The sequence below is a fragment of the Haliotis cracherodii genome, unplaced genomic scaffold (assembly GCF_022045235.1).
Source record: "Haliotis cracherodii isolate W230 unplaced genomic scaffold, xgHalCrac1.p SCAF_15, whole genome shotgun sequence".
Classification (NCBI taxonomy): domain Eukaryota; kingdom Metazoa; phylum Mollusca; class Gastropoda; order Lepetellida; family Haliotidae; genus Haliotis; species Haliotis cracherodii.
Window position 1 is genome coordinate 10,413,545 of NW_027266270.1, and position 12,115 is coordinate 10,425,659.

Consider the following 12,115-nt stretch of genomic DNA (forward strand, 5'->3'; position numbering starts at 1 on the left):
CATGTATATTTTTTGCGTTTGTGTGTGCATGGTCCCATGAGATTTGGTTGGCTCATAATAGCATGGCGTGGATAGCATGACTGGGGTTGTCATGGTTTGCATGATTGGGGTTGACGTGGATAGCATGGCTAGGGTTCTCATGGCTAGTATGGCTGGGGTTGACGTGGATAGTATGGCTGGGCTTGTCCTGGTATGCATGATTGGGCTTGTCCTGGTATGCATGATTGGGCTTGTCATGGTATGCATGATTGGGCTTGTCATGGTATGCATGATTGGGGTTGACGTGGATAGCATGGCTGGGGTTTACGTGGTTAGCATTATTGGGGCTGACGTGGATAGCATGAATGGGGTTGTCATGGTTTGCATGATTGGGGTTGACGTGGATAGCATGGCTAGGGTTCTCATGGCTAGTATGGCTGGGGTTGACGTGGATAGTATGGCTGGGCTTGTCCTGGTATGCATGATTGGGCTTGTCCTGGTATGCATGATTGGGCTTGTCCTGGTATGAATGATTTGTCTTGTTATGGTATGCATGATTGGGCTTGTGCTGGTATGCATGATTGGGCTTGTCCTGGTATGCATGATTGGGCTTGTCCTGGTATGCATGATTGGGCTTGTCCTGGTATGCATGATTTGTCTTGTTATGGTATGCATGATTAGGCTTGTCCTGGTATGCATGATTGGGCTTGTCCTGGTATGCATGATTGGGCTTGTCATGGTATGCATGATTGGGCTTGTCATGGTATGCATGATTGGGCTTGTCATGGTATGCATGATTCGTCTTGTTATGGTATGCATGATTGGGCTTGTCCTGGTATGCATGATTGGGCTTGTGCTGGTATGCATGATTGGGCTTGTCCTGGTATGAATGATTTGTCTTGTTATGGTATGCATGATTGGGCTTGTCATGGTATGCATGATTGGGCTTGTCCTGGTATGCATGATTTGTCTTGTTATGGTATGCATGATTCGGCTTGTCATGGTATGCATGATTGGGCTTGTCCTGGTATGCATGATTTGTCTTGTTATGGTATGCATGATTAGGCTTGTCCTGGGGTTGACGCAGATAGTATGGCTGGGGTTCTCATGGCTAGTATGGCTGGGGTTGACGTGGATAGCATGGCTGGGATTCTTGTGGCTAGTATGGCTGGGCTTGTCCTGGTATGCATGTTTGGGCTTGTCCTTGTATGCATGATTTGGCTTGTCATGGTATGCATGATTGGGCTTGTCATGGTATGCATGATTGGGCTTGTCATGGTATGCATGATTGGGCTTGTCATGGTATGCATGATTGGGCTTGTCATGGTATGCATGATTGGGGTTGACGTGGATAGCATGGCTGGGGTTTACGTGGTTAGCATTATTGGGGCTGACGTGGATAGCATGAATGGGGTTGTCAAGGTTAGCATGAATGGGGTTGACGTGGATAGCATGATTGGGTTCTCATGGCTAGCATGGCTGGGGTTCTCATGGCTAGTATGGCTGGGGTTGTCATGGTATGCATGATTGGGCTTGTCATGGTATGCATGATTGGGGTTGACGTTGATAGCATGACTGGGGTTGTCATGGTTAGCATGACTGGGGTTGACATGGATAGCATGGCTAGGGTTGTCGTGGATAGCATTGGCTGGGGTTGTCATGGTAAGCATGACTGGGGTTGACGTTGATAGCATGGCTGGGGTTGTCGTGGTTAGCATGATTGGGGTTGACGTGGTTAGCATGACTGGGGTTGACATGGATAGTGAGTGAGTGAGTGAGTTTGGTTTTACGCCGCTTTTAGCAATATTCCAGCAATATCACGGCGGGGGTCACCAGAAATGGGCTTCACACATTGTGACATGGATAGCATTGGCTGGGGTTGTCATGGTAAACATGACTGGGGTTGACATTGATAGCATGACTGGGGTTGTCATGGTTAGCATGACTGGGGTTGACGTGGATAGCATGGCTAGGGTTCTCATGGCTAGTATGGCTGGGGTTGACGTGGATAGCATTGGCTGGGGTTGTCGTGGTTAACATGATTGGGGTTGACGTTGATAGCATGGCTGGGGTTGTCATGGTAAGCATGACTGGGGTTGACGTGGATAGCATGGCTGGGGTTTTCATGGTTAGCATGACTGGGGTTGGCATGGTTAGATTGTCACGGTTTGCATAGCTGGCGTTGTTAGGATTGACATGGCTAGCGGAGTTTTGGGTTGACATGGCTAGTGGTGTTGAGGCTGACATGGCTAGCGTTGTTGAGGTTGACATGGCTAGGGTTGTTGGAGCTGACATGTCAAGCATGAGTGGGGTTACATGGTTAGCATAGCTAGGGTTGTTGAGGTTAACATGGCTAGGACTTTTTAGGGTTACATGGCTATTGTGGCTAGGGTTGTTGGGGTTGATGTGGTTCACATGGTTAGCGTTGTTGAGGTTGACGTGGCTAGGGTGGTTAGGGTTGACATGGCTATCATGAGTGGGGTTACATGGCTAGCATGGCTAGGGTTGTTGAGGTTAACATGGCTAGGATTTTTTAGGGTTAAAGGGCTAGTGTGGCTAGGGTTGTTGGGGTTGACCTGGCTAGCATGAGTGGCGTTACATGGCTAGCATGGCCAGGGTTCTTGGGGTTGACATGACTAGCATGAGAGGGGTTACATGGCCAGCACGATTAGGGTTGTTCAGGGTGACATGGCTAGCGTGGCTAGGGTTGTTGGGGTTGACATGGCTAGGATTTGTTGGGGTTACATGGCTAGCGTGGCTAGGGTTGTTGGGGTTACATGGCCAGCACGGCAAGGGTTGCTGAGGTTGACATGGCGAGGATGTGTTGGGGTTACATGGCCAGCACGGCAAGGGTTGTCGAGGTTGACATGGCTAGCGTGGCTAGGGTTGTTGAGGTTGACATGGCGAGGATGTGTTTGGGTTACATGACTAGCGTGGCTAGGATGTGTTGGGGTTACATGGCCAGCAAGGCAAGGGTTGTTGAGGGTGACATGGCTAGCGTGGCTAGGGTTGTTGGGGTTGACATGGCTAGAATTTGTTGGGGTTACATGGCTAGCGTGGCTAGGGTTGTTGGGGTTACATGGCCAGCACGGCAAGGGTTGTTGAGGTTGACATGGCGAGGATGTGTTGGGGCTACATGGCCAGCACGGCAAGGGTTGTCGAGGTTGACATGGCTAGCGTGGCTAGGGTTGTTGAGGTTGACATGGCGAGGATGTGTTGGGGTTACATGACTAGCGTGGCTAGGATGTGTTGGGGTTACATGGCTAGCGTGGCTAGGGTTGTTGGGGTTGACATGGCTAGCGTGGCTAGGGTTGTTGGGGTTGACATGGCTAGGATTTGTTGGGGTTACATGGCTAGCGTGGCTAGGGTTGTTGGGGTTACATGGCCAGCACGGCAAGGGCTGTTGAGGTTGACATGGCTAAGATGTGTTTGGGCTACATGGCTAGCTTGGCTTGGGTTGTTGGGGTTACATGGCTAGCGTGGCTAGGATGTGTTTGGGCTACATGGCTAGCTTGGCTCGGGTTGTTGGGGTTACATGGTTATCGTGGCTAGGATGTGTTGCGGTTACATGGCTATCGTGGCTAGGGTTGTTGGGGTTAACTTGGCGAGGATGTGTCGGGGTTACATGGCTAGCGTGGCTAGGATTGTTGGGTTAGACATGGTTGCAGTTGCTATGGCTAGCGTTTTGGGAGTTGATATGGCTAGCGTCTTTGGGGTTGACACGGTTGAGGTTGACAAGACTAGAATTGCTGGAGTTGTTACAAAAACAAGGGCGACCCCGGAGCCCTAGATGACTATAGTTATATCAATTACCAGTTGTTTGGGCAAAACCTGCACCTCCATTTAGAGTAACCAACTACAAGCCTTGAAGTTCCCTAACAAAATAACTAGCACTGTTGTGTATTTGTTGATTTTAGTAAGGCATTTGATATGGTTTGGCGTTATTAAATGATTCAAAGTAATTGGATTCACCAATAAATGATTTAATGTTATCAATAACATGAACAACACATGAAAACGTGTTTCTCATAATGGCAATGTAACTGCGTTTGTTTCCATGTAACACTGGAGTAAGGCAAGGTGAGAATATGCTGCCATTTATATTGTCCCTTCATCTAAATGACCTTAAGTCATTTTTGCCAGATAATGATATCATCGGTCTGGAAACAGTAAATGGTTATGTTTTAAAAGAAATTGAAAGTTTTATTAAGCCTTTGGAAATGCTCTGTCAATGATACTGTCCTTATTTCTGAGACAATTTGAAATATGTTTCAAAGCATTTGAGAATTATTGTAAGCATTGGAAACTCAAGGTCGACACTGCAAAAGCGAAAAACACTATCATTAATTGTACATTTTGGGGGTTTTTCTTATTGTATGTCAAGTAAACGATCTTGTAAAGTCGTTGAACGGTTATTTGACCAATCCTTAAGAGAACTGTTTGATATTTTTAGAAAAAATAGATTGTTAGAAGTACCTTTTGACTGTCAATATAAATTATTTGACCATCTTTCCAACCCATTTTTTTGGTATGGATAGGAGGTCTTGGGCCACGAACATACTTTTGTACCGGAGCGCGTTCATTTAGGGTATTGTATTGGTTAGTATATTTTCAAGGTAAAGGAAATAACTCCTGATTCTATCTTGTACGGGGTGATATCCAGTGAACATTCTTCTTAGCTTAAGAATGCTGTCACATTGGTGTTAATTGGTTCTAGCAGAAACTATATTATCAGGTATAACGTACAAAGATATGCTGAAACTTCAAATTGCAAACCAGAGTTTCAGTTCCTTCTTGTAAAATGTAATTCAACATAGTTTACAATGTACATGTCTATATTAAATTTGGCTGTCTCAGGAATTTCCAAGTGGTCACTGCTTAAACGCTAAACTCAAAAATGGCCTTGTCGATAAATTTTTACAAAGTTGGATCCGAAGTAAAGTTAATTCATCAAAAAGACAGGCGATTCAATTCTCTGTGCAGAGTTGCGTCCAGTGGGCACGCAAGAAAAGCTATAATCGCGAGTTCAAATCACCCCTGATAATGTTGCTAGCTTTGTCAGCATCAGAACCGCGCTGGTGGGTTCACTAAAGTGGTAAACGTCTAAAACCTGCATCCCACATCAAGCTAACACGCCGTGATAAAGGAACTGGAATAAAGTTCCAAGGGGGGTCAAACACAACTCACTCAGTCATTTAAAGGAAGATTTTTTACTGTATTTACCTCTTAATTTAACATGATTAGAACCTCCAACCATCGACACCCATTTAAATCAAGTGGATGGTAAAATATCAATATGTAGATAGGCTTTGCTCACTTTGTAAAGTTAATGTTGGTGATAAAAAATATTTCATTGTACTAGTATCTTTCTTTTTAAAAATAGACGGTTGTTATTTGTTTTATGGATTTACTATGTATACTATGGTTTAACTTCATTTCTACTGTGTTTATATATAGTGTGTTTTACAATAAGAGTAATCCTATTTAATGGATTATTGTTTATTCCCTTGAAACCAAAAATAATGTTTTCATTTGTAAATTGAACTTTTCCCACCGAGATTGTATTAAGCCAGTCCTTCATCTTCCCACACATATCCCACACGTATTCACATCCACACATCATATGCAGTACTGTTTCTGGTTCAGCTGTGCAGAAAGTACACATGGGTGTATCCACATATCCAATCTTGTACAGGAAACTTGTGGTGGCCAAATGTTGTGTAAAACTCAAACCTTGCACCGAGAAGCCATAAAATAAATATTTTCCTGTTCTTCTTTTTCAATATTCCTAGAAAATCTTTTTCACGAATTTGTTTTGTTTTTAAAAATTGCATCTAATAACGTTTGATTATACCCTTTCTTTTCAATTCCTGGTGCCGCCAGATTACATGGAAGAAGTGGACAGTCCAGAGGCCTATTTGTTTATCCTTCACTTGTTTCTTCAAATATACTCTGATAGATGTTCTCAGATCTTGGAATCTTAGATAATCTATAGATATATTGTGGGTTTTTTTTAATTCTGCAAGATTACACAATGTACCATCTTTATTTATAAAATCGTTTATAAATTTTATCCCTTTATCAGTTCATATATTAATAACTGATTCACTATTAATGGCTTTGTTGGTATCGTACCACACTGATCTCTCCAAAATAAGTAAACAAGTGGTTTAGCTTGGAAAGAAGTAAGGATTTAAGTATCACGTTTCTTCCCATTGGTGTCAAGTTTTTTGCTGACCATAATATCAAATTTTTCTATTGAAATGATTTTCTCATCATAATTTATCCATATGTTTTCCAAGTCTATATCGATTTGACACCCAGTATGGTAAGTTATGTTTGGGTCCAGTTCAAATTTCATTCTTTACATAGCTAAACATCAGGATCCCGTTTTTGACCCAATCCATAACTTTGGGTTTTTTTCTGTATTCACCTTAAATCCTGAAAATATGGCAAAATATTGTACCGTCTTTATTGCTGCATACATTCCTTTCTCTGATCCATCTAAGATGAGTGTAGTATCATCTGCAAATTGTTCCAATATAAGTTCTATGCATCCGATCTTTATACCCCTATTTTTCTTTTCTTTTCCTATCAATAGTGCCAAAAAGTTATGCAAATAAAACAAATATATACGGTGAGACTGGATCCCTCTGGCGGCTATCTGTTGTAATTTGAAAAACGTGCTGGCAATTCCGTTTACTAAAACACTAGATTCTATTCCATCTAAAAATAGAGATCCGTTTTTTCGCAAAATAGTCCTCAAAATTAAAAAATGTTGCATATTCATCATAATTTTTTACCGGATTATTCCAAAAGAATTAATAAATTCTACTGTCAATCCATCCGGGCCCGAATGTTTTTCATTTTTCATTTTTTTTCATATGAAGCTCCTTCATGAAACATGATATACAATATATTTTCAGTTAGTTTTGATATTTCTACATTTACAAGTAGCTCTTTTAAATTTACTTGAATACAATCTTCAGCGGCGTATAGCTTCCTGTAATATGTTCTAGTTTCATCCAATATCTCTTCTTGTTTTGGTGATGAATTTAATTTTACATAAGAATGTTTTGAATTGGAACATTTAAGGAAAAGACATTGTCCATCATATTATGGTAAATAAGTATTTTCCTTATGGCATGCTCTTGTGAACCTCTTCTTAAGCTTAGTATGTTAAATGTGGATTGCGTATGCTCGACTAATTATTGTCTCATTATTGTGTTTGTTTTCCTGACAACTTCTCAATATCACCACCGTGATTCATGAGAATAAACATCTTCTTTTTCTTCTCCTTCTTCGGTTCTCGTGGCAGGTTGACATGGTTAGTCTAATTCCTTCCCGGCGCATGACACCGCTGTTGCACTCTCGGTAACATCGCTGCCACAATTGTGGGAGCGGCCGTCTTGAAATTTGACCTCTAACCCCAAATATAGTTTATACTTTGTTTATGCCTTTGGGGATGATATCATAGTTAATTTTGAAAAGGTTTACGACTGGCCATATTACCCAGATGAATGTACCTTTTTGTTTGTTTGATCAGATTGGTTCGAGATTGCAGACGAACGGAAAATCACCCAACTCCCCCCTTACTTTCTAACTATATAATTGTTGTAATGAGACAGAAATGCAAATTGACAAACAAAGAAAATATTTAAGCAAGGGGTGAGAGTATTCGGCATCACGGCAGTCATCATTTGTTTTGTAAACATAACGGTCCGACGGTTGCGAGTTCAATTCCAAGCATGGTCGTAGCCGCCTTTGACGGTGAGGCGCTTTCACTGGTGGCAGCGATAGTATAGAGAGCTCCGCCAACGGGATATCGCTGTGAGGAGCTTGATGGTAGGTGTAGCCATGACACCCAATGAAATCTTTTGTCAGATAATCAGGCCTGGTTACTCTCTGGTGTTGTCGTTTCATGTATATGGAGTTACATTTCCAGCATGGGTAGGGTTGACTTGGCAAGGGTATACATGGCGAGAATGACGGGCTGACATGGCTGAGGTCGATACTATCCCACCCACTCACAGAAACCAACTTAATAACGTTGCATTGGAAGCTTAATATCTGCTCAAAGTTAACTTCAGTATGACAAAATCATCCATGAATGTATGGAGACAGAATCGTTGCACATCATTGACAGAGAGCACAAGGACGTTTACTACTGAGGATTACAACAACTGAATGCACATGTGCCCCCTCGGCGTCGAAGACGTCGTTTGACGACCGAAGAAATAGGCAGATTCATAGGCATGCTTGAACCTAGGTCAACACAGCGTCACGTTGCAAACGTCTTTGGGGTCGGCAGGGCATAGAATAGATACCAGACGTTTAGATCAGCCGCTCGGTGACATGCAGTGGTCGACAGCGTTCCACCACACAGCGGGAACTCAGGTTTCTCCTGATAGTACCAAGACGCCCGTGGCGTTGACGTTACTGTTCCGACAGTGCGTAGTCGCGGTGAGGTTGGTCTCCGTCAAAGAAGGCGTGCATTCGCATCCCACTGACCCGACATCACAGGCAGGAAAGTTTGGATCGGTTCCAGTACTTTTCACTGATGAATCGGGATACAGATCGTCATCCTCATAGATGATAACGCACGGCGTCATTGTGCCTGGGATGTTGATGCCCACTAAGAGCAGGAGGCCGTTGTCCGCATGGAGAGGCCAGCCCGGTCACCAGACTCAACCCTATCGACCTCATATAGAACGAGCAGCAGATCGCCCTCTCATCGCGCCAAGTCCCTCCGGCAACTCTACAGGAACTCGGCAATGCTCTTACTGGTGAGTGGGACTTATCTCCTTAATGCCGAGCGCCAGGCAGGGTAACAACAATTACCATCTTTTACGTATTTTTGTATGACGTGGCCAAGTTTTAGTTGATGATATCAAATCATTAAATATACAATTTGTGGTCTAAAACACAAACCAATGTTAAGTTTGTTATGTGTGTGCATTATTCTTACCTGCACATCCAGGTCGCTACATTTTGTCAGTTTACCTATCGCCAACCGGAGCGAATCAAGGGAAAGCTTCAGTATTTTTAACAAGTTTACTTTCCATTCTATAATTAGACCTGAATAATATCTATCACTTTGTCCAACAGTTCTTAAGTTGTCTGACAAAATGACTGACTGTGTTTAGCTGTGGGTTTGTAATTGGACAATCACATGAAGTAAATGATCTGTGACGACAGGTTAATTGCGACATCATAGATAAAGCAAATTACGGAAGCGGTAAACCATAAGAAGATACACGCCCAGGTATGACCCAAATGGAGAATAGAGTGTAAATGGATTCGAACGCGTCACGTCCAGTTCTTTTAAACAACAATCCATATTTTAAGTTCTCTGAGGGTAAACTAGAAACTGTATGTTGGTTGGTTGGTTGGTTTGTGGTTTAACGCCGCACTCAGCAATATTCCAGCTATATGACGGTGGTCTGTAAATAATCGACTCTTGACCAGACAATCCAGTGATTAATATCATGAGCATTGATCTACGCAATTGGGATTGATGACATGTATCAACCAAGTCAGCGAGCCTGACCACCAGATCTCGTTAGTCGCCTTTTACGACAAGCATAGTCACCTTATACGGCAAGCATGGGTTGCTGAAGACCTATTCTACCCCGGAATCTTTCACGGGTCAGAAACTGTATGTTCACGTTGTGGCATACCATTGTCTTTTTAAGGCGGCAACACTTCAACGATGAGAATTCGAACCATCTCAAGAAGAACAATTCAAACTGATCAACAATTCTGCATTACAAATGCAAAACAAGAAGGTGGCATATTACAAACTTCACAAAAAGGCAAATGTGTCAATATTGAACTTACCGCCAGTAATAACGACCTTATTATACCAATTGTATTGACTACAGGAGCCTACAGTATGACGTTCAATGGTCGAAATGTGTTTGAAAATACAGGGAATGTGAATTTGAATTTGTAAAAGGTGAATCAATCTAATACATAATGATCAGTCCAATAATACTGAACAGCGTTTTCTATTTTTTGGCACAACACTTTTACAGCATCTCACCGAATAGTCAACCTCTGGCCCGCCAGATCACGCAGCACAGTGTCGCCATATCAAATATCTGGTCCCTTACGATAGACAGTTACATGTGGGAATAAAACAGGTACATCCGAAACACAATAATATATTATTGCGAGTTCTCTATGTACTAGGTCCCCAGAAAGCTTGCAAGATTCGACTAACAAGATCGGGTGGTCAGGCTCGGTGAATTTTATCGTATTGGATCAATATTCATGGATTGTCTGGTCCAGACTCGATTATTTACAGACCGCCGATGTAGCTGGAATATTTCTGAGTGCGGTGTTAAACAACAAACAAACAAACAAAATCTATGTGTAATAAACCGCAGGGTAAAAGAAAGCATACACGCGTGTTTGATGGTGGCTAAAAATGAAACGAACAAGAAACGGGACAGAAGTGGACAGAAATTTTTTAAATGGAGGGGTCCAAAATATGAAAATCCTCTCTCAGATAATTTTATTGCCTACAACATACTACAGTTGGTTTCCAAAAGAGGGGGTACACCCCTGGAAAACACGAACGCACGTAATATCGATCATTTCTACTCTTCGTAAAATGTAAACTTTCTCTGTAAAAGGCAATTTCTATTTCAGTATGTTCTACGCACGGTAACACCTACGTCGGTCATAAAGACGTGGGCGTGGATGGCTGCAACGTCTGCGACCATGACTACGACTCAGGCATGTTGGGAGATCCTCAATCTAGATTAGAAACAAAGAAAGACACAAGAAACTTCGACGCACGAGTACACCAACGTCAAAGTCATTGTTTTTCATTGTATTTTGAAACATGTGGGTGAGGGAGCGTGACGCTGAATGACCGTTAATGTGTTTCCCTTAAAAGCCCCAAGGACCATTTTACAAACAACTTACTGTAAAAGGCGCTGTCCAGCGATAGCCCAGTGACAACTGGAACTGGCATTGTGAATGGTTCTGTGTTGTTGGAGACGCGAATCAGCCATCTGGAACACACCTGGGCGTCTTGTTCGTTTGGTGCATGCATTGAACGATACCAAAACTTGTGGAACTTATTCTCTTCAAAACAAGCAGGGAGTCATGAAATATAAATGTTAAGAACTTATATTCGAACAAAGATAATTGCAGGAGGTGAGGTGAAATGGGGTTTAACGCCGCGTTCAAGATTATGTACAGGTTAGACCACGAGGACACAGTGTCTAATCGTTGAAACAGTTAATTAATTATATATAAAGAGACAGAGAGCAGCTGGGGGAGAGGGTGGGGGAGCAGCTGGGGGAGAGGGTGAGGGAGCAGCTGGGGGAGAGGAAAAGGGAGCAGCTGGGGGAGAGGAAAAGACAGAGAGCAGCTGGGGTAGAGGGTGGGGAGAGGATGAGGGAGCAGCTGGGGGAGAGGGTGAGGGAGCAGCTGATGGAGAGGAAAAGACAGAGAGCAGCTGGGGTAGAGGGTGGGGAGAGGATGAGGGAGCAGCTGGGGGAGAGGGTGAGGGAGCAGCTGGGGGAGAGGAAGAGACAGAGAGCAGCTGGGGGAGAGGGTGGGGGAGCAGCTGGGGGAGAGGAAAAGGGAGCAGCTGAGAGAGAGGAAAAGGGAGCAGCTGGGGGAGAGGGTGGGGGAGCAGCTGGGGGAGAGGAAAAGGGAGCAGCTGGAGGAGAGGGTGGGGGAGCAGCTGGGGGAGAGGAAAAGGGAGCAGCTGGGGTAGAGGGTGGGGGAGCAGCTGGGGGAGAGGAAAAGGGAGCAGCTGGGGGAGAGGGTGGGGGAGCAGCTGAGGGAGAGGAAAAGGGAGCAGCTGAGTGAGAGCAAGAGACAGAGAGAGCAGCTGGGGGAGCGGGTGAGGGTGAGGAAGCATCTGGCGGAGGGGGCGGGTGAGAGAGCACTTGGGGGAGAGGGTGAGGGAGCACCTGTGGGAGAGGGTGAGGGAGCACCTGGGGAGATGGGAATATACCAGCTATAACGGCGGTCCTTAAATAATCGAGTCTGGACCAGACAATCCATTGATTGATACCATGAGCATCGATATCGATCCACGCAATTGGGATCGATGACATGCATCAACCAAGTCAGCGAGCCTGACCACCCGATCCCGTTAGTCGCCTCTTAC

General features: G+C 43.9%; 2 protein-coding genes across 2 annotated transcripts; one reads left to right on the forward strand and one right to left on the reverse strand.

Moving 5' to 3' along the window:
- Positions 1-52: 52 nt before the first annotated feature.
- Positions 53-1,640, reverse strand: LOC139462699 (uncharacterized). The gene is made up of 2 exons (XM_071244527.1): positions 1,542-1,640; positions 53-859 (listed from the first exon to the last, which is right to left on the reverse strand). Exons 1-2 carry the CDS (start codon positions 1,638-1,640, stop codon positions 53-55), a joined length of 906 nt encoding a protein of 301 aa, XP_071100628.1.
- A 6,961-nt stretch (positions 1,641-8,601) lies between these two features.
- LOC139462700 (circumsporozoite protein-like) lies at positions 8,602-11,811 on the forward strand. Its single transcript, XM_071244528.1, has 3 exons — positions 8,602-8,731; positions 10,636-10,726; positions 11,253-11,811. The coding sequence occupies exons 1-3, from the start codon at positions 8,602-8,604 to the stop codon at positions 11,809-11,811; spliced, it is 780 nt and encodes a 259-aa protein (XP_071100629.1).
- The last annotated feature ends 304 nt before the right edge of the window (positions 11,812-12,115 follow it).

Excerpts from the sequence above, each read along its gene's own strand:
- LOC139462699 (XM_071244527.1), bottom strand. The coding sequence starts at position 1,640 with ATGACAACCCCAGCCAATGCTATCCACGACAACCCTAGCCATGCTATC. Across the intron at positions 860-1,541 it reads ACCCCAGTCATGCTATCAAC|GACAAGCCCAATCATGCATA; the intron begins GTCAACCCCAAT and ends CATTCATACCAG.
- LOC139462700 (XM_071244528.1), top strand. The coding sequence starts at position 8,602 with ATGTTGATGCCCACTAAGAGCAGGAGGCCGTTGTCCGCATGGAGAGGC. Across the intron at positions 8,732-10,635 it reads CATCGCGCCAAGTCCCTCCG|TATGTTCTACGCACGGTAAC; the intron begins GCAACTCTACAG and ends TTTCTATTTCAG. Across the intron at positions 10,727-11,252 it reads CATGACTACGACTCAGGCAT|AGACAGAGAGCAGCTGGGGG; the intron begins GTTGGGAGATCC and ends TTATATATAAAG.